Consider the following 27,738-nt stretch of genomic DNA (forward strand, 5'->3'; position numbering starts at 1 on the left):
TGAAGAAAATACACACTGGTGTACTGAGAGAAAAGAAAGTCTCTAAGCAGGCTGTTTCTTCACAGAAGTAAACAGGTTTTGTTCTTTTTTGTTAACATTACAGCACAAACTGCCTCTCTTTTTACCCCAACTAAAGATCCTCAAGGAGACATTATTCTTCTCCACTCTTTCATTCATTTCTCCATTATACAGAAAACTTCTTCTGGGCAGAATTTTTTTGTGGTTTCATAGAAACTTTCATGTATGCAACAGCTAAACTGCAGGATTAATTTGTGCTATAATTTTGGCCTTTCTGATACTTACCAAGACAATTATTTGGTAAATAGATAGTGCATTATGGGGACATGGACTTTTCAGCAAAACTGTTGCTATATTTATCTGTTTACATTGTCTTTAAAAGTACATGTTGCCACTAATACAGCAGCAATGTATTTGGACAGAAAAAGGTAGGCCAAATTAAAAAAAAAAAAGAAAAGCAAACCTTTCCCTAAACAGGAGACAAAGAGAGAAAAACAGTTAAGAACTTACAGAAGAAGTAGGGAATCACATTGTGCTTTAAGCTTCAAATTTTCATATCCCTAACAGAATTCTGAAGACAGCAAGTTCCAAGGCTAAAACACCAACACTAATCCTGGAGCTTTGAAATTTAGAAACCTAGAGTAAGTCTGCCAGTAGATCTTAATAGTTCTGAGGAGATGCAAAATAAGAAGCAGTCTCAGATAAGCTAATGTATTTAAATGCGAAATTAGCCCATTAAAATGTATAAAGGCATAGACAAGAAGCTGTAACAAAGAATTCAGTGCTGCGGCTATGCCTGACAGAAACAAGCAGGATAAACCAGTTGAAGTAAAGTTACAGAGCAATATGATGGGTGCATACATCCATGAATAGGAATTTCAGGTTTGGATTTTTTCTTTTTTTGATTGGTTGTTCTTTCACTTTGGACTAGTTCTTCTCTGGTGTCATTGACAAAGCACTTACATTGACATTGTTAGGTCATTTACACTGACACAGTAATTGCCTATAAACCATATTAAATATACAGAGTATTCACTGTGCCCAAGCCCCACTTTAAAAAAATGCTGGTGTACAAGGAGGCATTACCATCTTGGAGATGTATAATTCTTGTTTAAAGTCATCTGTCCTGTAAGTTGTCTGCCCAACCACTAATATAAAACCATGGAAAACAATATGAGTGTTTCCAGGAATAAGCTTTTAAAATGCTCTGCAAATACAGGCACTACAACAACAGTATTTGAAGAACAGGATTTCATACTTACCCTGTTCACAGGACTAAGATTGGGTTTTGTGCAGATGAATAGATTGATTTTGGATTGTAAAGGAGGTGATGTAATCTTTGTTCTGGAGAGGCTATCAACTGCCATGTAAAAAAAGCAAGTATCTCAAGAAAATGTGAGTGAAAAATAGCTGGGACTAGCTAGTCTTATATTGTGTCAGTAGAGAAAATCTGCAAAACTATGTCCATGGTTATGGCAGGGTGATTCAGGCTGGGACAACTGCACTAGAACAACTGATAGCAGAGTCTGAAGGGACACTGAAGGATGATACAGTCTGTCCCGTAGCCACAAGACAAGAACAGCTGTATTTAATCCATTCTTGAGAACTGCCTGAGCTGTTCTAAACTCTTTGGAAGACAAGCAATTCACTCCAGTGACCACTGATCCTTAGAGCTGGAAGTTTATTCCTAATAGGGAATGTGAGTTGTCAAAATATGGCTATGTCTTCCCTTTTCCTTTGCCAGGTTAAACAAGGCCTTTTCTTTGCATCTTCTACCTAACACTGTAGACTATGATCATCCCTGTTGCTTTTCCTGGAATTCCTGCTATTATCTGAAGTACTAACCATAACCTAGTGTTCTCAACATTATATGTGGTTTACATGCCTATTAATCCAGGGTAGTGTGAATACTAACTTTTTCCACATGAAAAAAACATGAGCACTTTATCTCACACTTCACTAGAAAAAAACAGACTGCTAAATAAGCCTTCCATAAGAACCTTTTACCAGAGTTAAAGACAAAATTATATACCTGCCAATTGTATCCTCGAAGCTGAACAGAAGTCATTGTATCTGACTCTTATCACAGCTGCTTGTAATTGCACCATGTTCACATTTTGATATTCTTCTACCTCAGCATTCCAGAATCTTCTCAGCTCATTGGGGTATGTTAGCTTGCTGATGTGTTTCAATTGCCAGTAATTATTAGATTGCAAATGGACAAAATCCAATGCAATAAAATCAGAAAGCAAAAACCAAAACTCTCGTTAAAGTTGAAGGAACGGCCTAAAGCCAATCTGCTACAACCCTGTATTCTAGCTTTGATAAAAGGGATTACTGGGAATATAGTTTTATAGTTTTATAGTAAGAGGAAAAAATTGTCAGAATAAATTGAAAATCTTCAGCAACTGGCTGTTTTACTCCTGTCTGTAACAGTGTTTTATTCATGCTTGGTTCTACCATATTAGTATGTTTGAATGCTGTCATTCCTTCTGCTTCTGCAATTTAATATTCTTCAAGTATTTGACCTCAGCTTCTCAGTGGGTGCAAATTTAGCCCAGGATGGCCAATCTCCCAGTCCTAGTCACTCTAAAATACTTAGCTGCCAAGGTTAGATGAGTATAAATATATTTAATCCAGCATGAAAATGGTAATTCTGTAGCATGTTAAAGCACAGTGCATATGTGTAGTTAATGCTGATAGTAACATTTTTACAGAATATTATCCAAATTCTTCTAAATACTGATCTTTTCAAACAGAGATCCTTTGACTCTGGGTATGATACAGTTCCACAAACAGCTGATAGGCAGCTCAGAGCCACTGACTTCATTGGGCAGGAGGAATGCTCAGTTCCATTGTCTGAATTTGACTCATCGCTGAAATTACCACAAGCTAAGAAACAACTGAGAAAAAGGCATAAGCTACTCCCAACAGCTCTTACTGCTTTAAGACACTTTGAACTTAACTCTTGGTTCTGGCACCAAACTGAGCCTAAGCAACAATATTTTTGAGATAATGAAGACGACCTAAATAGATTACACAAGCCTCTGGAGCAACAATTCAGAGAACAAACTGGAGCTCCAGTGATGATTATCTTGAGGTAATCCAAGTGTCCTAAATTTTCTTCTACTTCCCAATGTCATGGTGCAGTGAAAAATAAAGTGTTCTGTAACACAGCATCTGCCAGTTTCTATCCAGAGGTCAGGCCATCCAGTTAACTTAGATTGTCTGAGCAAGTTTCATGGGATTTTTCTGCTGTCAGGGTCTTTTTGCCCTTTTTTACAAGTGAGATGCAGCTCAGATACAGCTCACCTCCCCAGTGATGTTATAGCATCAAGACCTAAGAGAATAAGAAAACCTACTCCTCAACTGTGTAACGTGTATTTCAATCAGCTCTATGCTTATTGATTAGTACGGATTAATATGCTGGGAGAGCTAATTCATGGGAGATAGTTAAGTAGTTAAGGTTTAGCCAAATGATGTGACCAACAAAAGAAAACTGAACCTTCCCTACTGTCAGTCAGGGAATAAGGTTGGTGTCTGTAAGACAAAAAAGACTGAAACAACACTATAGAACAACATCACTTACTCTCATTACAGACCCTTGCATGACAAATTTTCGAAGCTGCTGTTTTTTTCCCTTCCTTAAATGTAAATGTTGAGGTCACCATCACAGTTCTGAGGCAACAGAGGCCACAGTGTTATTCAGACCTTGATGATAAAATTGTGCATTGCTTTTCCCACCTGACCCAGCATGCATATCCACTCCCAAAGTCTGTCAGATACAGGAGGATGGATGTTGGCTTTTTGGCATTAATTCAGTCCTCATAATGGGAAGATGGTGTCAACAGACTGTGGGAGGCATCCAGAGGAACTGTTGACATACGTAATTATTCACTATAATGCTGTTCACTGCTTAGTCATTGTCAAAGTAGTATGCAACACATTTTTTACTTGCTAAAATAATAACTATTTTCTGGACTGGGATTCTTCTTCTGTGCTGATTCTGATCTCTTCTGCCTGGAACTCTATCAATGCAGTGCAAGTAGGGCAGCTCAGGCACTAAGGGCAGAGGGGCCCCTCCCACCAGAACTTTACCCAAGGTCACCTTGATAAAGTCGGTTTCTGCTAAGCATGAATGCTGGTGGAGGTGAACAAATACAACACACACACTGACATGAAAACATACAGAAGAAGAAGGGTCCTGCCCTGGCCTGCTGGGCTTCCCACCAGGTAAAACCATTATAGCAGACACTTGGGTTATGGTTCTGAGAAAGAGACAGCTGAGACATACAATAGGCACAGAGCTCAGAACGAGCTGCAAAAATAAAGTGCATGCTGCTACTGAAATTATCTAGATAACTACACTTATCAGGGTCTACCAATTTCCCATGATAGCAGTTGCAGCCTAGGGGTAGGGTTAGGCAGGGGCACCTCCTGCTTTAGGATCAGGGTGTTCTCTCCCCACAAGAACTTTATAACCCTCTGACTGCTTCTGAGCGTTACTTCCCTCCTGTGCTATTCACAGCTGGTGCCTGTGCTCACACCAAGCCCAGGACCACAGCATGCTGGAGCAGGAAGCACAAGTCGGAGGAGGACGCGCACCAAAAAAGGCAGTATGCTGCACCCACACAGCAGACCTCAGTGGGGAGTGATCGAGCTGCCAATGAAAGCAAGACTTTACAATATCACTGTGTTTGGTGTATTCCTAAATAGCCACAAGCACAGTTACAGTTGGTGCCTGAATTTTCGAAGGCAGCAGATCAAATGTAGAATTAACCTACTTAATTGTAGATAAGTATGTTGCAGATGCCTGTCCTAACTGTGGGCAGATTGGTCAGGATGACTCCCTTATACACATGGAGGAAAACAAATGCTTCTAGTGTACATGTCATCTTGTCATAAACAGCTAGAACCTCTCAGATGAATGACAATTTAGGGGGGTTAAGGACTGTCACCTAGCAAACACCTCCTGATCCCAGCCATGAGGAGATTCTGATAGATATAACATTGGAGAGTTCAGGGGAAACTGTAGATTCTCAGGGTTCAGATTTCATGGGGTTAAGGCGCATCATTAATGAAGCAGAGCCTATTTCCGTGACACCATTTTGTTTTGCTTTAATTTCACATAGGGTTGATATAAAGTGAGACGGAATTTGATTACCATTGAATTTTACAGTTGTATTGTTTTGACTTCAGAGATGTAAAGTGCTGTTTGTATTCACTTACCAATCTCCAAAGAACAATCATGCCTTTTTGTCAAAACAAGTGACTTTATTGAGCTCACAGATCTTCCTTTAGTCCTTTTGCCCTACCCTAATACTGAGCAAGTAATTATCAGGGCAGTCTAAGCACAATGAGGTTTTCACTAGAAATGATGAATCAAGAGAATTTCCAGCTGAGATGTGATTCTTTTAAGACATTATAGACTCTGGTTATACTGAGCCAGATAATTAAGGTATGATCGATTATTCAGGGTCCCAACATAAAGATTGAAGAGAATCTGGAAGCAGCTGCAAGATATTGTGGCTCCAAAGTCCTCAGGTCCAAGCCCCCAAATTTATCCCATCTTTTTATTATGGCAGTTTAGGGACCTGGGTTTAATTCCCTGACAAGTAGATTGGCTGTTAAACGGGATGAAACCTAACATAGATTTCAGGAGTAGTCCTAATTAGCGACTAGAGTTATTATACTCCCAGAGCTTCTCAGCACAAAAAAGTTTTAGTGTTTTTTTATATCACTCAGACAAAAATTACACAGAAAATTACTCATCAGACATGGCACTATTGAAGTCCGCCCCTGCTCTTGGTAGATATCATAACCTGATGACCTCACACAGACAGCTTTAGGCTTTAAAGTGTTATCTGAAATAAGACAAGTACAGAGAACACTAAGGGCTACCTGCTCTTACGTATGCATATGCTAATCTATCTCTGTGCAATAGATCCATAGATCAAAAGCGTGGTATAACTTACACTATTTAAGATAATTTTTCTCAAAATCTCTCACAATTAAGCCAATACATTTTTGTTATTTCTAGGGGAACTGTGGGAAATTTTGACAATGACAGAAAAATGTTACAATCTATATATCTTGGAGTAGATCACAGTCCAGGTGGTGTTAATGTTGCCCAAAAAACTACATTCCTATTCTCCAAATAACATTCCTGTGCTGGTGCATAGTCCCCAGTGCAGAAATTCAGTTAAATAAGGGACATATATCCATGCTGAGTTAGTGACAGATTTGAATGCAAATTCAGGGCCCCAAGAAAACACCCTCCTAAACTAACCTTCCACATATGTTGTATTTCTCCTACAGCTAAAATTCCAGCAAAGAGCTGTGAAGTACACTGAAATCTGCTCCATCTTGTTTTTGATGAGTAGGGTGATACAGAGAGAACACTGCTGTAGTAACAGAAGCATCAGTATACAGATAGTCAGCGTCACATTATGTTGACTACCTAGGTGGTCTTGCATTAATTTGTTTGCTTGTATCACTCCACTGAGGCCTCAGGTTGGTGCAAGCTATGGCAGGCCCCAAGGCATGATCCACTGGTGTTAGAATGCACAGTAGCGAGGGATCTTTATCTGTTGAATACCTTAATTTCTGGGGTAAATCTAAGGTTGAGTGATACAGGCTGCTGCTGCCACACTGCCCACACTGTATTTGTCTCTCAGTGATCTGATACCTCTCCAACTTTTAACTCTTAACCATTCTTCTTGCTTTGAATACTAAGTCAGTTCTCTGACTGCAACTTTGTGATTGATATGTCAGCACACTGGTGACATAAAAGGTTAATAAGGTTATTCCACAGAAGGACTCTATAAAAAAATTGGTCTCCAGCCTAGGTTAAGGAAAGAGGAAAATGGCAGGAGAATACAAAAGAAAAACAGAATAGAAAACGGAAATTACTTAGAAAACAGGAACTGCAATAGCCTTCTGTTATATTCATGATAACAAAGTTTGCCTGTTGACAAGCTTCTCCTAAAGACCTTCCCCTGTACAGTGTGGCCAGCATAATTACACTGTGAAGCTCCTGCACTCTAGAATGGGTGGCATTGTTAGAAATAATGACTTACAGTCATGGTAAGCTACAACGTAACCTTGTGACAAGTCATTAACTTGTGTCACTACTTTCCTGACAGGACTTTGGGAATGATACATAAAGAAACAAGCCATTTTGGGAGGGAAAGAGTATGAACTCAAGACCTTGTCTTTTCAGAGACACCTGGAGGAAGTCTGCTGCCTATGGTACAAAAGATAATTAGACTACCAAATCATGTAACTTGCTCCCTTCTTCTGGCTGCCTTTGCCACAGAATATTTAGCAATAAAGGGAGTGGGAACCTATGAATCTTGGTTTAATGGAAGAAATTTCTCACTCTATAAAAGGGTCCATTTGTTAGGTCCTCAGATAAACTGGATCAAAAATTATGAACTCAGAGGAGAACCTATGAGCGTAAGCTCCCAGAAAGGGTGGCTCCAGGATAAGCTAACCTTAATTTGTTTGTATTGCTTAGGAGAATGAAACAGGACTGCAAAAGCTAAAAGGGAGATTAAGAACAACTTTGTGTTTGATCAGGAAGTTGGATTGTATTCTTGCTGTGATGCAGATTTTTTTAAGTGACCTGAGGAAAAATCACCTACCCTCTTGATACTGCACTTTATCCTCACAGAGTAAGGGTAATTCTACTTCCTTGCTGCACAACTGTGTTACTTCTTTATTGTTTGGAAAGCTCTTGAGAACCTTGAGCTAGAAGGGCAAAGCTAGAGTATTTCTATTGCTAGAGAAGGTGAGAGTAGAAATGAGAGCTGAAGTTGAGCCTTGAGGAGCTCTTTCCTATCCTGATGGACCATGTCTGCTTCTAACATCCATTCAGGGAGGTAGGGGTTCAGACACAGTGCCAGGGTCACACTTCCCATGTGGTTTTTTTGGTGTCTCTTCTGCTCTGGGAAGCACACATACAAGCAAGTCAATTTTGTCCTTTAGATACCCTTGAGAAAGAGTAATTTTGCCTCAAAATTTCTTTCTCCATTAGAGACAGAACAGCACTTTGGACCTAAATAACCCCACCTACCTCAAAATCACACTCTTGACAATCATCTGTGAGACCACTGTTTTGAACAAAAAAGGCCTTTTAAAGACATTAAAATTAAGTTATATCCTTAACCCTAAGTATCTGCAGAGAAAGCTGTCAAACTTTACCAGGGTACATAAAGGCCTAATTTCAAGAACAGCTGTACTAGCACTCCAAATTGTTCATTTCCGCTCTCAGTGAGTTCACTAAGAGTCCAGTTTGCTTAGCTCTGTAGTCAGTATTACCTTTTCCCAGGCCTAGTGTCACTGAAATCACAGCTAAGAAGTAAGTTAGGATTTGCCACACATGAAGACTGGCACTCTGTTGGAGATAGGCTGCAACAGGTTAAGAAGCTTCTGTTTCCAGCTGTCACTGCTCTTGGGTCGCACGTAACTGAACCAATACAAACAGTTTAGCCTGAAGATAATGCTTTAACTCCCACCCTCAAATAAACTAATCCCCCTTTAGTATAGCAGTATTAAACATGAACCACCAAAAAAAAAAAAAAAAAAATTTGCTCTATGCTAACCACTGTGATAGTACCCAAAATCAATGAGGTAGCTCTGCCTAGATCTTCCCTTTAATGAATACCCTGAAGAAAGAACCAAGGTTTTTAAATTAAACAAGGAAGCTTATACTACAATAACATCGAATACCTAATTTTAAGTAGACAAAATTCATCTTGATTATGCCAGAACAAAACGTAAAAAAGATTTTTTTATACAACTTTCCTCATGTCCAATGTGTCATTAAAGCTGGAAACTATGCCCCAGGCTTGGTTTTAGGTAATGGAGTGACTTCCTGTGTTGCAGTAAACTACCCAGTGCCTGACAGACCCTAGGAAGGTTCTCTTCTATCACCTTTAAAGCCTGGCTCTCTGCTCTGTCAGCCATCTTCACTCTCTGCTTGATTCCAGGCTGCCATCTACACACTGGGACACTAACTTCTGCTCCAATACCTCTTTGCCCCCTAGACAAGACTCTGTTCTTCAGGAAAAGGCTAATTTTTCCTCCTTTTAGGAAAGGCCTATCACTGAACTCACATTATTTAAAAAAAATTTGCATAAAATTAGGAACAAACAAACCAGGCATGCTTATTACACTGTCAAGGCAAGGGTAAAGATGTAGGAGAGACTTGCCCATTACAACTAGAATGCTGATGTCAAAAAAAAAAAAAAAGACAAATGGTTTGATGCAAATGGGACAGTGAGCATCAGCACATCAGAGCATAAAGTTTAAATTTATCACGTAAGCCTGAGAGATTGCACATTTGGTTTGTTTTCATGTTAGATGCAGGAGAACAGCACTGAACTTAAACTGCTCTTATATTTCACTTGAACAGCTGAAGGTAGAAATAAAAACTAACCTAACTTTTCATAATGGATGCTATAAAGAAGGCTATAAAAGTCAGAAAAGAGTTACTCTGGAATTGAAATATTAATAATAGGAAATATTAATCTCAAAGAAAAAAAATTATCTTTCTGTGCCCAAGATTCCTGCATCACATAACTCTGAGAAAGACAAGAAGGAAGTGCAAGCATGATGCTTGCTACGTAACCTCAGGATGAGTACCAGTGTAAGTGATGAAGAGATGAGGGCTGGAAGAGGCACTTATCTCAACCTGGAGGATTCTCAGATTCCTAGAGAAACAGCAGAACAGTTCCCAGTTTCCAGACCAGAACTGAAAATTGTCATATATGAAAGGGTAAATCCTTCATAGCACTAGCAGATTTTCCTATTAGTGCTAACAGAGTAAATTACAATTATTTTTGTTCTTGATTTTTTTGCTTTGCCCTCTAAATACACTCTTCTTGCTCCCCACCAGTTCTTAAGCTGCCCCACAGTCATGATGACTTACTTTTTGCTGTGAGCAAATCAGCATTGGTGTGGTAAGAAGGAATGTTATTTCTTCTGGTTCATTTAGTTGTCTGAGTTGAGATTACTTTTCAAATAATTTGACTTTGATAAATAGATACTGTGGTCTCAGAACTATAAAATGGATTAGTAAAGACAGAAGAAAAAAGTCTTGTCCTTTCTGAAGGAAGCAGTTAGAGCTTGTGTTCCTATTCTGCCAGTGCTTTGATGAAAAGGGGAAGGAAACAGTCTGAGCAAACCAGAGCTAGAAACTCCTCATATCCTCTTAACAAGGACTCCCCTGAATGTCTTATGACACCAAAATCACTGCATATTTTTACTGAAATAAATCATAGATGGTTGGAAAGCAGTTTTCTAATGCTTTGAAAATCTGAAGTTTTAGACAGTTCTTACTGGCCAAAATGTGTTAACCTAAGTAGACCAGTTAACAGTTTCACTGGAACTGTTTATGGTGAAAATATTTGTTTGATAGATCCGCCTTTTTCTTGAAATATATGGATTTTAAAAACTAACATTTTGAACAGAATAGATTTTGTTTATATGTTGAATAATTACAATTCAACAGACTGAAATAGTGATGAATCTTTTTAACAAAGTGACTTTCCACACCATTTATTTAAAATATTTTGAGGTGATCAAAACAAACTTATCAAAAGATAGCCTTGCCAAAAGCAATATCTTGAAATCTTGTTTCATATAAGCATTAAAAGTTCACTTTTTTGCCTGGCACATGATAGTTTATCAGAAAATCTTTAGCACACTATCTTAGCTAAATCTTGATGTTTTCATGAGATAGAAAATTTGTTTCTACTTTTGTCGAGCCCCAATTCTCACGCTATTAAAATAGCAATAACATAATCTTGCAATAAATATATTGACAGCAGCAACAGGTAAAATTTCACTAGTTTAAATCTGGTGTTTCACCAAAAAGGAAGAAGAATCTTATCCTGAATTGTTATTCACTAAGCCATCAAATTATTCAAGGCAAAGCTAAAAATGTCCAAGAACAATTGCAACTTTCTATTTGTTTAATGGCTTAAATACTAAGTACAGTCTGTGATCTAAATTTATTGTGAGCCTATATAGGAAGTTGTACCTTAATTCTTTCTCTTAACAATTTGAGATGAGACAAAGATGCAAAGGAAACAAGATTATTCTTATTGTACTCAGCTGCCTCGGAGGTAGATGAAACCCACAGATGAAGCACTGTGGCAAAACTGGCATACCTTTTGCTTATACAGTGCATTCCACATATAAAGTTACTACTCCACAGTTCTCAAAACTTGGCACCCGCATGATGATTAACATGAGATTCAGGTGAGGGCTGAGGGGAGTGGATTCCCACAAATACTGAGGCTTTTAGGAAAAAAAAACCCTGAAGATTGCTATTAGAGAGTGATAAAAACACAATGTATGAATGAAAGAAGTTAGGGGGGCAGGAGTAATGCAAATAACTCATAAAAATATTTATGTAGACCTATGCGGAAGAATCTAGAAATAAACATGAAGTAAGGGATTAAAATAAAATTTCTTTAGCACAGCTACGGAGAAATGCTGATTTTTTAGAAGGCAATACTCAATGATGATTCACAGTCCTTATGGCATTTGCTCATGTCTGGAAAGAACTGAATTTACTCCATTCACGCATTATATCTGCATTTGTCAACTCTGGAACATTGATTTAAAAATACTGCACCAGAACTACATAAGAAAAAAACCCAGATCAAACTAAAAGAAAATTCATGTAAATCAAATTGGCATCTGTCAACTATTCATCCCAGTAAACTACTGGCTAAACTGAAGTTATGGTTTCTGAACAGTTTGATAGGTATTTCACTACGTATTTTTAGCTAAACAAGGAGTAACATTCCCTTGAATATTAACAACTTAGAGTAAAGTTAAATGTGTTCTGTTATATATTTAACATAAATGAAAAATTCCAATACACCTAAAGATCATCCTATAGAGATGGAAGCCTACACATTCAAATACCAGTTAGACAAGAATCAGTCTATACTTCTACAAATATATGGGATTAGTGTCATGCTGATCAGCTAGCTATCATAATACCTATCTCAGTGATCAATCTTCAAACTTATCAAATCTTGGTTTTAGGATTAGTGTAACTTTATTCTGCATGTTGTCATCAAAGTAAAGATTGGATCTTTACCCCAAGCTGTTCATAATCTAACAGCTGGATTTGCTTCTAATACTATTTACACTGAACAGCTCTGCCATGCATAAGATGTCCAAATTTTGCAGATAACATTGTAAATGAGCAGAGATTGAACTGGCAAACAAGGTAATAATGGAGAAAGTGAGCCAACATTAAAGAGTGGGGAAGAAACACACTCTGTGTTAAAGCATTTTTTCCCAATTATACAGTTTGCTTGACTTCATACTTTGTCTTAAGTGAAGACAAGACATAGTGCATAAATAGAAAATCAACATGGAAGGGTAATGGAGACAACTTTATAAGAGCAGAGGAGCAGAAACAGAGGACTGTTTCAGGTGTAAGGCAGAGAACAGAAGAAGAAACAGTGGCATAAGGATCAGAAAAAAGAATAAGATTGTGTCTACAAAGGGCAGAAAACAGGAAAAACTAATATTTAAGCAAAGGCCCATACAAGCATGACTCTGGGGTTGTGACTTTTGGTTTTATTTTACTCATACTTTCACATCTGGTCTATAACTGAGTGAATTGATTAAATTAGTGGAATTACTGGTGATATACATCCAATGTGAAAAGTGCCAGCTCGGGCCATGAGTTGTGAAAGAAATTTGAGGCAGAGACTGAAAGGAGATAGCTGGAGTTCTTTAGAGTAATATTTAGACAGTTTGCTTAAAGCTAGAGAAAAAGGGAAACAATTAAAAGAAGTGAAGACAAAAGATAAAGAAGACAATCTTTCACATTGAATACACAAACAGTATTCAACACTCCTTTAGATGATGGAAATGCAAAGCCTGTTAACATCCCATCCATTTTATCCTTGGACTTGATTCATTATTAATTCTGGATTTACTTCTGATTTTATACCATCAACCTTTTAGTAATTTATTTACTATGCAATCAGCGAGACAAATCTTAATTCTACTGTCTACTATTTGCAGTCATACTACCTTGCCAACAAGCACCAACTGTGAGCTGCATGGCTATGTGTGAAGGGTGGATAGGCCAATCATTGGTCACAAGGTAAGGTTCATATGTTGTTCCATCCATGTATAATGTAACAACAGGAAACTCAACATTGACAACGTAGTAATGCCATTCTTTATCACAAATCTGAAAGACAGAATGCAAGAGAAAAATATTAATTAGCACTTATTGTCAGGTGACTAATTTTTGTTTCCCATACGTTTTTTTAAATTGCATTGTTTCCAAATTCCACTCATAGAAAAAAATAACATTATTGAAATTTGTACATCACTAAAATGAATGAAAGTTAAAACAATGTTGATAAATACTCGTGGTATACTTGCAGAATATATTTGATAAATAGAGGCATCTTAAAACACACTCTTTGAAAACAAGACATGGATAAAATAGGAAAATCAGACAATTTGGTATTTGCTCTGTATTTTCACATTTTTTAATACATAATATTAGTTTCTTGATGTCGATATCAACTTCTGAGAATACAAAACTGTATGTAAGAGATGCATACTTGGGATGTATCAGCGTAGTTACTGGGGATCCCTATTAGCTTCAAATTAAGAAAAAATATAGCATTTAGTCACTAGATTGATGAGTTATTATCAATGATTTGATTCAATTGTCATTATTAACTTAGGCATTAGTACTTAGGAAGTCCTATGCAATGCATCAGGACCTCCGTAGTGCTAGAAGGACCTCTGCTGTGCTCTGTATACACACAGATGGACAAGTAGTCTATGTGTCTATCTGATTTGGGCAGGAAACTCAAATCTTCTCCATGCTCCATCTTTTGACCTTGAGCTTTTTCCCAGATAGTTGGCTAAATGCGGTTTTATATGGTTTCACTGATATGCATCGGCTTTCAAAAGCAACAGCCACAGCTACAACATACTTTCAAGATGACAATATTACTGTCAAATCTCATATGAATTTCTGAGCTGGACAACCAGGAATTACTGCAAGATGGTCAAATTCATTTTAGTTCAGAAATGTACAGCTAGATTAACCAGTGTCTCTGAAGACAGAAGTCTAGTGTGTAAATATCAATGACTGCCCAATTCTTTTTTTCCTTTGTTGTATCTTTCAGATTTAAAAGTTCAAAGGAATAAATCACAGCAAATTGGTAGGATGGGTGGGCTGCTTTTAAAAATAAAGCAATAGTGACAATCATGCTACTTTCAATTCTGTAGAGATACTTGTTTTGGTGTATTAAGAAATGGAAGTGCTTGAATGCAGATATCCTTGCTGTTTCACAGGCCAACAGAAAAATGATGTTTAAACACAACACTTTGTCCTTGGCCAGGTTAAGTGTTATCTGCTGCAATAACTGCCCTTTGAAAGAAAAAGCTAATGTTTTGTTCCAGAAGACATTTCAACAAGAACTTAATCACTTCTATTTCAAACAGATACATTTATTACTGCAGACATCATAGCTCCACAGCAAGAGATAAATGCAGCAAGGGGCTGCTAGAGCCTTCCTTTTGTAAGCGGTAGACAGCCCAAATGTTTTCTGAAGGTTAAATGAACTGAAACCAAAATTGAAAGTAAATACATTGGAAGACTGAAAACTATTGAACAAACAGCAATCGTGAATAGTATTATGTAGTCCTCCCTTTCAAGGAAAAACAGCTTGCCGAGTTTCCTGACCTGATCATTAGAATGTGATGCATCACACCCGCATGTGTCAGACATTTTATACAAAACAAAAAGGATGATGTGCCTGAGTTTGAGAGACCTTGCATGACAAAAACTACAGGCGTTAATACTTGACAGTTTTCAGAGAACTGTTCCTGAGTATTTCTGTTTTGCAGCCTTGAACTGCATCACCTGGGATGCCCCAAGTGCTGTTAAATGAGTGAGAAATCCTCATATTTAACCAAAGCAAGACCACTTTAATATAGCAAACCCAAACATTTTGGGACATAATATACACAAAGAGCATGATAATGTGTAGCTAGTCTGGTTACTCTATTGACTAACTGACATTTTTCAAAGAAAATGCTTTCTGGAAACACAAGATTACATCAATTCCACAACTCAAGACTCCAGCAACTGGGCTCCAGTGCTTCCAAGAAAAATGCAGATGTCCAACTGCAGATGTCCACACTAGACAAAGTACTTACTAACCTTTATTTCTTCTGATACATTCTGCAACATAAGATAGTGCAAGTGTAGACAACTTGGTGAAGTCCTCAAACCACTGCTTGCATGCTTTTCCTTAAATTTTGACACATGAACACATCAAGTTTTATTTTAAAGGGAATTTAGGCACTTAAAGTCTCAGCTTGGCATTTCCTGAGATTTCAGAAGCACCCAAGTTGGTCAGGTGCTTAATTGTCATATGATTTCAATACAGCTTAGGTACACAGACACATGTGTGTTCCACCAAAAGATCTTTAAGTAGCTGTACTGGGTCCCAGTGTAAAAACAAATATTCTACAAGGAAGAAATAAAATTATTTAAGAACTCTGGAATACATCACAGTCACTCAGCAGCAGGTAGTATTTCATGCCTGGCTGTTTCACAGGCAACAGAATAATGAAATAAATAATTGTGGAGTGTAATTTGTTATGCTGTCATTTCAGACACCTTCTTTACTTTCTTAATATAGGAAGCCAATTTTTATCCCTGCATGCATTCCACAGTGGCAATGGAATGTAATATGATTGCTGTGAAGCCATGAAAATAAAATTACAAAATATACTAGTTTGGTAAATAAAGAAATTTTAATCATCTCAGGTAAGAACTTTATTTTAAAGAAAATCTAATTAACAAAGCTATCCTAATAAGATAAAATTACAGATGATTAAGCTTGGCTTTCAAAGATTGCTGGATGGCTAGGTTGGTCTAATCACTCTATCATGTCAGTCTGCCTCTAAAATGTATTAATCAAATCACAGTGAATCAACCAGCTTGAAGTCTTAGTGCTGATTACAAGCCATTGCACTGGAATATGCCTTTATTAAATAGATGAAAACAGATTCAGTATAAATCTTATGAAGTTAGTTTCCCAAGACATTAAAACTTTTAGCATCTTCTGATGAAGAATGTCAGAGATGTTTCTGTTTTATATTGGAATGCTTAGGAATAGACTGAAACCAAAGTACTTTGGTCTGAGAAGCACATGGTGTTTAGACTTTGCTGGTCTGCAAAATATCTCTTTTTATGGCTTTGTACATAAGGGGCTAGGCATGCACATGTGAGAACGTGGACATTACAGCTTACAGCTTTTTTAGCCTCACTTAGGTCAGCTGGGGCATACTCATGCAAAATGGATCCTTTGCCTGTTTGGCAAGAGAACTTGTACTTTGAGAAGTGTCCCAGTGCCTCAGTTCAATACTGAAGAGCCATTCATATTTGAAACCCTCTGACTAGCTTCCTGAACGTCCCTTAAGTAATGTTCAGCAGACCACTGAGTTTGACCATGCAAACAGCTCTGCACATCCTGTCAGTGCTACTCAGTGCCTACTTTGAATCTATCCCTTTAGAGCTGAGCAAGCAGATATTACCTCCACCTCTCTGCTTTGTGCGACTTTGCTGAGGAATTGTTCTCAGAATACGCTCAAACATCCACAAAAAAAGCAGTAAGAAGAAAGAAGAAAAGGAAGGCAAGGAAAGCTCTCACTATAAATAGCACTATAAATATATAAATATATATATAAATAAACTATAAATAAAAGTGCAGGTATGAGACACAAACTCCTTTCTGCCTAAGTGGTCTGAACCATTATTTTCTACAGGCTGTTTGAAGAAAGCACCTTAATCCAGCTCTAAAAAACAAAACAGAGCATGCCACTCTATTCACTTCTCGATGCATTTTGTAGTGTCTTAACATGCTCTGAACGTCTCGGCACTCTCCCCCCACCCCGCCGCCTTATTCAGCATTCATTAGACCACATCTAAAATACTATGCCTAGTTTTGGACCCCTGAATACAAGAAATACTTGGATAAACTGCAAGGAATTCAGTGGAGGGGCAACAAAATGGCCAGCTCTTGCCATGCGAGGAGAGGATGAGGGAACTTGGCTTTTTTAGCCTGGCATTGGGCAGTGTTAGGGGGGTAATAGCAGCCTTCCAGTGCCTAGGGAGAAGTTACCAGGAAGACAGAGACAGGCTTTTCAAAGTGGTGCATGCTGTGACAAAGAGTCAATGGACATAACTTGAAACAAGACAGGTTCGGACTGGATATAAAGCAAGCCTTCATTTCACCACGTGGACAGTCAAGCAGTAGAGCGGGCTGCCCAGAGAGGTTGTGCCTTGAGATTTTTCAAGACCTGTCTGGATAAAGGCCTAAGCAACCAGGTCCAGGCTCATAGCTGCCCTGCTTTGAGGAAGCAGTTGGCCCAGAGACCTCCTGAGGTCTCTTCCCAGCTAAATTACAATTCTGATTCCATAAACACCATTGTACTGAAGGTGATAGAAGAGAAACAGCAGCAATCTTCTGAACATTCTGAACATTCTGAACATTCTGAACAAATTTCTGATACACAGAAATCACAAAGGTATTCAAATCTCCTCCTGTCTTTTCCTTTTACGGAAAAATTCTAAGTATGATTTCCATTAAATATTAACATTGAATGAATTAATTCACATATACAGTTGAATTCTTATCAACAGAGGTGACAAATTTAAAAAAGAATGTGCACTTCTGTTTGTTCAACCTAACTTCACGGGATATAAATCATCCTGCCTGAACTGATGTACATCTGCTGGAATGTCACTCCAAGATGTACTGGCCTTTGCAAAACTGTAACTGTTTATAAGACCATGAAGCACTTCCGTAGCAGTCTTTTCTCAGCGCAGCTGAATTCTGTGTCCTCTCAGTAAATCTGTTTTCTGCTGCTTGGTAGTATTTCAATAAGCAAAACATTTAGGCCACTCTATAATCAAGACTGTAGTGGAGGCTATTATACTCATTTGTAGCAAAATGGGATCATTAATGAAGGAAGAACCACATTCACATAGGGATTACAATACCCAAGCAGCTCGAATACTAATGTTTACCTCTGCTTGCAAGGAGGTCAGGAGTACACTTGGGGTTATAAATTGCATATTTTTGTAAAGTAGCATAACAGAAAATTAGTCACGCATAGTGTGTCACTGTTTCTGTACAAAAATGTCCTCTCCAATGGTTGTGCATGTCTAGAAAAATGCGAAGTCTACAGAAGGTGAAGAAGGCACTGTTTCCACTAACAAAGGGTTGCAGCGCATCATATCTTCATTAAGATGTTAAATTATTATCACACTCATTAATTAATAGTTAATATTATTAATCATTGCTAGGCTTTTATTAACAGCAACACTTTCTCTTTGGATGTACATTTACTATTTATAAATCTGCAAGTCCTTCAGCAAGCAAAACATTTACCTCAAATCCTTTGTATGCTCCCATACAGAGTATGTACAGTGCTTATACAAAAACCTTAACAATGGAATAGTTTTCTTATTTGCAAGGATGTCTCCATAGAGCTGATGGAGGTCATCATCGTGAAAACTTTGTAAACATGCAGAGACAGTTCAGGCTCTGCATTTTTGTCTCACTTCACTGAAGACAACAAACGCAGGGAATCTCCCTTTGATCTTGTGCTTAAAGGCATTAGCATTATCCACTCAGTTACAGCACTCAGATCAAACCCTCTGCCCTGTTCTGAAAGCAGCCACATGCTTTGTAAATCTGCTTCAAAGCATGGCACCCATTACCCTTGTTTAGAGTACAGAATGCAGATGATATTTGGATGGGGATAGGAGTATTATTTTGAGTTTAAAAAATACCATGTTTTCCTTTCCATGTCCGAAATAATCCTTTCTGAAAGAGCTTTGTAAAAATTTACAAATTTTGGCATTGTTCTTTTCTGTTGGTGACCCTAAATAGACATTTAAATGGTTCCAATATATTTTGATAGAAATTTTTTACATATTTTGATATATCAAAATATTTTATTATATATTTTTGATACACTTTTAGAGCACCGAGAGAAAGCACTGTACTGCATACAAACAGGGAGCTCAAAGGCAACAGACTTAAAGTTTCTGAAAGACAGTTCATTACACCTTTAATGGGGACCTAAGGAATACTGCCGCTGTAAAAAAGCAAGCCTGAAAAAGATACTAATTTGGAAACATTTGGCAGTGGATTTCAAGTAAAAGTGAAAAAGTTACATATATTTGTAATTTTTTAAAGAAAAGTGTTGTATATTTACATATGCAACATTAAAATAACATTTCTTAAGAGTTTTAGGCAGTGTAGTCATTATGCACGAGACTGTAAGGCAATCCAAAGGTGAGCATAGAAAAGGCTTTCTCCTGTCCCACTCTGGGGTGTATAACTGTTGTCTCTGATGAATGGGAACTTTAAAGATGTTGTTGAATGAGTTTTTATCTGTTACTTTAGGAACTCATTTAGTACCTTAATTGTTTTCCTGTTGTCAGTTCTCATCCACAGACTTCTACAATTAAGGCATGTTAGTTTAAAAAAAAGAAAAGAATATACCTTAGGGCATTGCTTTTGCTATAACTGTGCTGCTCTCATTTGATTTTCTTCTAATAAATCTTTGCCTTAAATTTCAGTAGCTGAGCTACCTGCAAAAGCTGATTAAGTGATATAGGGAAATAAGTTACAGAGTTGATTTTTTTATCTCTTTTCTCATTGTCTATAAGCACCTTATGATTTCTTTATGTGTTTTTTTAATTACCCCATCACCACCAAGAACAAAAGATATACTGCTAAAAATGTCCTAGTATAGACTGCAAGTATGTAACTCAGTATGCAGATATTCAGTATTCAGGATGTGCTTACTTCATTGGATACCCAGGTTACCTAGTGCATTTCTGTTTTCTAATATAATGAATAAAAATGTATTTCTGCTGTGAATATGCAGGCTTTATAGTAAAAAAATTGCTTTTGTGAGAATCAACAGATATGCACCTCAAGTTGGTTTAGTGCTACAGTATAATCTCCCAGCATATTCATTTTGGGGAAGAGCTATTGAAAATAAACAAAAGCAAAGTGCAAACACAGTCTAACCAAATTAAGCCAGTAATATAAATTATGTCTTGTAGCATCATTTATTCTACTTCAGTAATAGGCTCTGTGCATTAGCACAGATATTTGCCACATGTGTTGGCTTTAGTTAATCTAATTATTGCTGAAACTGAAAAGGATTAAAACATTTGTGGCAAAGGGTCAATATATTCTTGACCACTAAGTGGAGCTGCGCAGATTGCAAATACGTCCCAAATATCTCACACAACCTCTTCAGAAAACTTTAAATAAAGCTCTAAAATATTCATATCATGTACCCTTTTTTAAAAAAAATAACTCTTTGGATTTCCCTTTCTACATTTATCCTTTAGCAGCTCCCTCACATGACAACTTTTTTTCCTGTCTGTAAAATCAATACGCCCTGCCTCTGAAGTGACAATAAATACAGTATGTGTGTAGTAATTAAGGCAGGCTGGAAGAAAAATATACTGTATATGGGAAAAGAAGGAATCAATATACTCCCACCAGTTAAATTAACGGGTGATACATTGAAAAGTCTCATCACAATCTACAAGTTCAGTGTTTTTTCCATAAGAATACTGTTGCACACTTAAGCTCCACATAAAACTTGTAGTTTGAACCTTAGTCTGCACAGCGCTGCTCAAATTTGATCACAAAGTCTCTCTGAGCAAGTTTCTGAATTCTGACAGCTGATGGCAGGCAGTGAAGGGGAAAAAAAACCCCAAACACAACCAGATTGCTTTGCTCTGGACCAGTGCTTTTATGCTTATGAGACTACAGCATCACTGCTCTTCCAATTGTTAGCAGTAGTAGTTGTTACATGGAGTAATTCGTACCCCTTTGTGAGGAAGCTTTTCCATAGCTACTATCTGTATCGGAACTTGGATTTCTCTAATACACTGATGTTAAGTCAGCTTCATACATATGGAGAGAATTTGTAAAATTAAATAAACATTCTTCTATATTTGTGTTTTAAACTTATTTCTTTTAAAACTAGCTTTCAAAGAACTTAAAGCAGTGGATCTTCTGATCCATGCATTTTATTGCCATGTAATTCTGCAGTTGTAAAGGAACATGTGTGATCAGTCCTAGAATAAAGGAGAGCAAACATGGTGCAAATTAATCCCTTCTTTCTGGAACCTCAACTAAGTATCAGAAGAACATTAACCAGAGAAGGAAACAAAAGAGAGACTTTCCTGCTCCGTATGCAACCCTTAAGCAAGTTATTGCTTCCTCACAGGACTTTTGGTGAGGAAACTAGAAACACAGCTTGTACTCCCTATCTCTGGTTGCATGCATAAAATGAAAAGAAACCTCTTGGGATTATATTAAGGTGGGCGAGAGCCACAGGGATCTCATTTTCAAGGCTCTACTGACAGTGGAGCAAGTCCGAGCTCCTAAATGAGGTACCAGCTACATGCCCACAGACAGACAATATGAAACCCTGACAACAGTGGCCCTAAAACTCCCTTCAGATGTCACTATATTGACACCTCATTTAGGAAGCTAAGCAAAGCAGAAGACATTTTCCATGACAGTATATTTTGAAACAGAGGAACTGGAGGTAAGGATTGGGAGGCACTTCTTTGCCCTTATAATCTCACTAATTGAAAAGATAATGCAGTTTAAAGCTGATTGTTTTAAAATTATATTTTGTATACCCTATAAAACAAGTATTTCAATATAAAATATTCAGTACAATGTATTGACTATAAAACTAATGGATTTTCTCATGTACCTTGTTCAAGTGAATGCTATATGCAAATAAGTACATATCTAATCGCAGTCCTTCCAAACTGATATTTTCAACTGTTTACTCACTGTCAGGTTCATGTTTTTACTTCTGTTTAATGTTTATACAATTTAGACACTTACTTTTTCTTAAAAAAAAAAATTTTCACAGACTGTTTAGGAAACAATTTGTTTGGTATTCTTAAGAAAATATAGACAGAATATGTTATTAGAGTACTGAGTTCTGATATTTATTATGCAGTGTGGTTTATTTAACATGTCAAACAGTAGTGTGGCTGTCCATTAAATCACTCAGAAAATTTGAAGTACTATCTTTTAACAATTTTCTTCTCTTGAGAAATACCCCAAGAACACCAATTGGTCCAAACCTAATTCCTGAAAATACATTTATATAGTATGCTTGCCAAGCGTACTTCTTTATAACTACTGATGTTCCCATAGGAAATGCCTTGTTGCATTTTATCAGAAATGCCTATTTACCCTGTAGTGACAAATAAAAGCAATCCTTTCTCTCTCTCCTCAGCCCTTCCCCTCCATGTACATTCAAATGAATGTGGAAGAAACACCAAGCACCTAAAAGAGGTAACTCTGTATTTAGTACCAGACTTAGAGGTGTAAGACATGTTTTGATCTTTGATTTTCCTGAGATAAAAAACTGAATCTCGCAGAGCTCTGTAGTGTACTTTATTTTGAGGTTGACTGACACAGCAAATGTCTTTCATCTCAAAGAAGAGGGTGAACAAAGAAACGGCAGTCACCCTGTGGCAACTGGGGCAAATGTTTTATTACTGTGAGTTAGTTTTAATCTGATTTGTGTATCAACCTCAGTTTAAAAGAGCTAAGTATATAGACCTGACTCTGAGTTTTCCAAGATTTATTGTCTGTTTTTGTCTAAACTACCTGCCCCATATGCTAGAGAAAGGATGTTAATTGTAGCATTGACCTCTTTGCTAGATAGACTCTCTTAGTCTCCCTTGTGTCGTTGGCATTCTGCCAGGCAGAGTAGACCACTGTCTTTCATCACAGTATTCTGTGCCCTCTTTTGTAATCACAATATTCACTCTATTACTCCATCATTTAATGAAGCCAACTTTATTCCAACCACATATGACATTTGAGTCATCTGCAAACCAACCCTCAGAGTATAAAAACTGAAAGGAATTAAAAAATCTATGGTAAACCTCTGTTCATTAACTGTAGAAAAAGAAAGGAGTGGGGAAAGATAATCAAAGACATCTCTTAGCTTCTCATTTTGCAGTCTGCTGACAAGACCTTGCATGATATTGCTGCTGGCCCTTTTCCATCAGAAACCATTCTATTTTGAAATATATCTGGCTATTCACCTGGATAGATTCTTCTCCTGTCTTACTCTTAGAAGAGACTAGACTACTCTGTACCATACCTAAAGACTTTTACATTACTCTAAGTTTGAGAGATGAGTGGGTGGGGAAGGATGTGTTAAAAACAATTCAGTGGTTCCATACTTTCTAGCTTTTAGTTGTACATATATATGTATGAATATACAATATATAAATATGCATATATACACACACAGACTTTGTTTTTTCTTATTATAACCTAGCGTGAATTAATTTTGAAAACAGGTTTGCAGAACAGTTATGGATTTCCAATGTTTTAAAATAAAAAGGGAACATTGCTTTTAAAATGTCAATATGGTATAATCACTAAAATGAATAAAACCCAAACAGCTCATATCAATATGAATATTTTCTTAGACAAATTCGTGGTATTGTACCAGTTGTGAGTCTCTTATTCTAGTTGTAACCACTTCAGGATACTTTCACAGCTTGTATCAGAACAACTCTATTTAAAAACTGCTAAAAAAAGAGAAATTATCAGAGCATCCAAAGATATATAAAAAGTTTTAAGAAACTAAATAATAGCTGAGTTGGATTGAAATTGAAACTAAACCATTGAAGTGAAACATAGCTAACAGAAAAGTGACAACTGTTAACTATACTATTAAACAAAACTATTACTGATATTCGTGGCCAGCAGGTCGAGGGAGGTGATTCCGCCCCTCTACTCTGCTCTGGTGAGACCCCACCTGGAGTACTGCATCCAGCTCTGGGGCCCTCAGCACAAGAAGGACATGGACCTGTTGGAGCGGGTCCAGAAGAGGGCCACCAAAATGATCCGAGGGCTGGAGCACCTCTCCTATGAGGCCAGGCTGAGAGAGTTGGGGTTGTTCAGCCTGGAGAAGAGAAGGCTGCAGGCAGACCTTATTGCGACCTTCCAGTACTTAAAGGGGGCCTACAGGAAGGATGGGGACAATCTTTTTAGCAAGGCCTGTTGTGACAGGACAAGAAGTAATGGTTTTAAACTAAAGGAGGGTAGATTTAGACTGGATTATAAGGAAGACAGTTTTTACAATGAGGGTGGTGAAGCACTGGAACAGGTTGCCCAGAGAGGTAGTGGAGGCCCCATCCCTAGAAACATTGAAGGTCAGGTTGGCTGGGGCTCTGAGCAACCTGATCTGGTTAAAGCTGTCCCTGCTCACTGCAGGGGGGTTGGGCTAGATGACCTCTAAAGGTCCCTTCCAACCCAAAGCATTCTGTGATTCTATGATTCCTTCAGCTACCTAATAACAAAGACTTGTAGGTAATATAAGGTAAAATAATTTGCACAAACTGTTATAATTATCCCATAAGGAAATAGTCATGAGATCAGGAAGTAACCTGCTGATTATTCTTCATCAGTAAGGAAATTTTTCCTGGTCATTAAATTGTCTCTCTCTGCCTCATTCTCCCTCAAGTAAATAAGCCTAGTGAATATTATTTGAACACAGCATTCTGAATTGGGCCACCCCACTTTCCAGGCTTTCTAGGCTGAGGGGTCATCTTTAAATGAGAATATATAATGAGTGCATTTGAAGTGGCACCCTGTTTCAGAAGAAATATTCCCTTCTCATAAGGCTGTCAGAAACTGATGCCTAATGAAGGAGGCAGCACTGATTTCAGTGGAAGTTAGAAAGCCAGGAGGCGAGTGGACCAGTTAAATAAGCAGTTAGCAACTTTCTCTCCTGTTGTCTAAGTAATAATAAAAGAAAAACGTTTCTATTCTGGCTGGTCTTTGTCCTTATAATACTCACTACCTTTAACAGAAAGCTTTACTGAACAGTAACCCATACTGGTAGTGTTATTTTACTTTTTTCCATTGTTTTCTCCCCTTTGTTCCTATTAATTAACACCACTTGATCATGAACTAACAAAAGGCAGAAAAGTACCCTGATGTAAGGTCAAACAGCACTTAGTCCAACTGTTTGTCAGAATTAGTGATCTCAAAGGAGTATTAGATAACTGTTTTGTTTTCAGCCTTCTTAAGGAAGAAGAGTCTACTAAGTATCAGAAAATGTTAATTGTACAAAAATCACCAAGTCATCAGACTTACCTCTTAGTATTTTAAAAAATATTCCTTTAGCAGTGACTAAAAAATTCAAAATCTTTAGTAGGACAAATACAACTCTTCCATAAATTCATTCATTTCTATGTGCATTCAACACAGGAGTTCCCCCCCAAAAAATAAAACATAACATGATAGAAAATGAAAACAAAAGAACCCACAGTAAATAGTCAGGATTCACTCTGCACATCATATCACAACAAGGTGTGTGTTCAAACTCAATTTTGTAGCATAATTATGCATGCTGGCTTTTCTTCAAACTAGTTTTCCAAATGTTATACAGCATACATTTGAGGCTACTACAGCATGTAGCTGAAGTTTTATGCCTTATGTTCCTGATATCACAGAACTTCTGTAAATCTCAAAAGAACTACTCAAAATTTGTCAATAGATCACCAGCTCACTGAATCTTTCAAAATCCTGTGTCCTTACTAAACAAAAACATTTTTCTTTAAGAATACTCAGATGAATATTTTTTAATTGCACATTCATTCATCAACAGAGTAGCAGGAAATTAAAAGGTGAGTAAACTATATATATAGCAGTGTTTATCAGAACGAGATAAACTCTATCTTGGCCACACCTAAAGTAGGCAATTTCTGCTTAGCTTTTCACACTCAATTAACTCAATTAATTATGACCAATTACGTGCTTTCCAGTCTCTGAGTGAGTGATGATATTTTTGACCCATACACTTTATAGCTCCTTCTCTTTTGTCTTTATGGATTATAAAAATAAATATACAGGCCACAAGCCACCTGGGGCTAGAGGAAGGAGCAATGATTTCATTTACCTAATTTAGATGTTAAAAGTTGGATGTGCATTTTAAGTGTGTCTCTTCTTCATAAAACAGGTAGCTAAATTCCCTGTAGAGTCAATAGAAAAAAGTATGTTACTTTGAAGACTTTGAAAGAGACCTCCATTCTCCTCAGGTTTCATCAACAGAAAATCTTCAAAAACTCATTTAGTGACAATGTTTGGCAGTTAAAATGGGGGTCCAAATTTAGTGTCTTGAGCTAGGCTGAGGTAACCCCAAACCTGATCTCACCTCTTGAAAACAAGCACAGAGTATGATCCAAAATAATGCATTTACCATCTGTTTACATTCATTATATAATAACAAAAGTTCAACTTCAGAGTTAATGTAGCTGTATACAGCATTAAACCGTTATAAAATTTTGCAATTACATTTCAGCAAAATGGAAAAAAATAAAGCCCTGCATTATCTAAGTATACCATGTGCAGTCCTAAACAATAACAACAAGGTTTCTCAGCTTATCACTCTAATATAATGCTTATCACAATTTTTCAGACTAGACACATCTTAGTCAAATGCCAAAAGATAGCTTAAGTGTGGCACTCCCATATTTGTAGCATTACTACTGGGAAAAGTCACATAATGCCTTCAGGTTAGAGAAGGCTAAGAGGTCTATTCATCATTAAATAGGAACTCTATACTCACTGCACAAACCTAAATATATGCAAATAGTATGAGACCACATAACATGCAATTCCTGCTCAAAAATACACCAAATAAGGAGATAAGGAGTTCTGGCAAATATCTTACAGAAACAAGTATTTTGTGTATTTCAGGAGAAAATATACTAATGGGTGCCACTAAACTTAGGAGAACTAGGACACATTTGAAATACTACATACTATAAAGGTTATTACTAAGGCTCATAAATCTGTATTTAAAAAAAAACAAATAATTTATAAAATGAATACTCACTAAATTTTAAATCTCATTCACATTATTTGCTTTTAGCCAATTTGTGGTGCTAAGTCAGTAATAAAAAATAAAAATACATATACAGGAACCACCAAACTCATTGCTACCCTACATGTCCATGCTCTCCCATTACCGCCTTCTTCACATGAGCGAGTAATACAAGCTACAGTCTAAAATTAATTTTAACAAGTGCTTAAACAATGCTAAACTAACCTCATGTTGTTTTCAAATAAGCCATCAGCTTAACTTTTACCCCTTTTTAATTATTTGGAAAAGTTTTAAGTACATTTGAAAAATCAGTACTGTCACAAGAAGAATTTACTATTTGTAAAATGATATTTGGCCAGTGGAAGTTCCTCCTATTAGCAAAGCCAGAAGATGACCTAGAAAAGCAATCTATGTGTTTTTTTTTAAAACAAGGATTAACATTTGATCAGTTCCTGTACATGTAATATTTATGGATGAAAATAATTATAATATCCCAGTTCTATTAATGTGGGAATTTGAATTATGCTCTTTGTCAATTTTATTCAAAAGATAATCCTATGCATTCATACCTTTTTAGCAGACAAACTAGAAGCAGGGTTCTATTGGACATGCTCACTGCTTCCCAAATGTCTCCCATTTTAAAGGGGACAGTTATGCTGACAGTCTTTGTGAGGTGCTCTGGGATCTAGCAGTTAATAAGATGGTTACTGCTATTTA

The 27,738-nt window shown here is 37.1% G+C and overlaps 1 protein-coding gene across 1 annotated transcript in view; it reads right to left on the bottom strand.

The window, feature by feature from the left end:
• The window catches only part of CLSTN2 (calsyntenin 2), a 242,918-nt gene that overhangs the window by 16,728 nt on the left and 198,452 nt on the right, over window positions 1-27,738 (bottom strand). The window contains exon 8 of the mRNA XM_075716449.1: window positions 13,090-13,252. Within this exon, the coding sequence (XP_075572564.1) occupies window positions 13,090-13,252 (163 nt within the window). The remainder of the gene's footprint in view (window positions 1-13,089; window positions 13,253-27,738) is intronic.

Source organism: Pelecanus crispus, chromosome 9 (assembly GCF_030463565.1).
Source record: "Pelecanus crispus isolate bPelCri1 chromosome 9, bPelCri1.pri, whole genome shotgun sequence".
Lineage (NCBI taxonomy): Eukaryota > Metazoa > Chordata > Aves > Pelecaniformes > Pelecanidae > Pelecanus > Pelecanus crispus.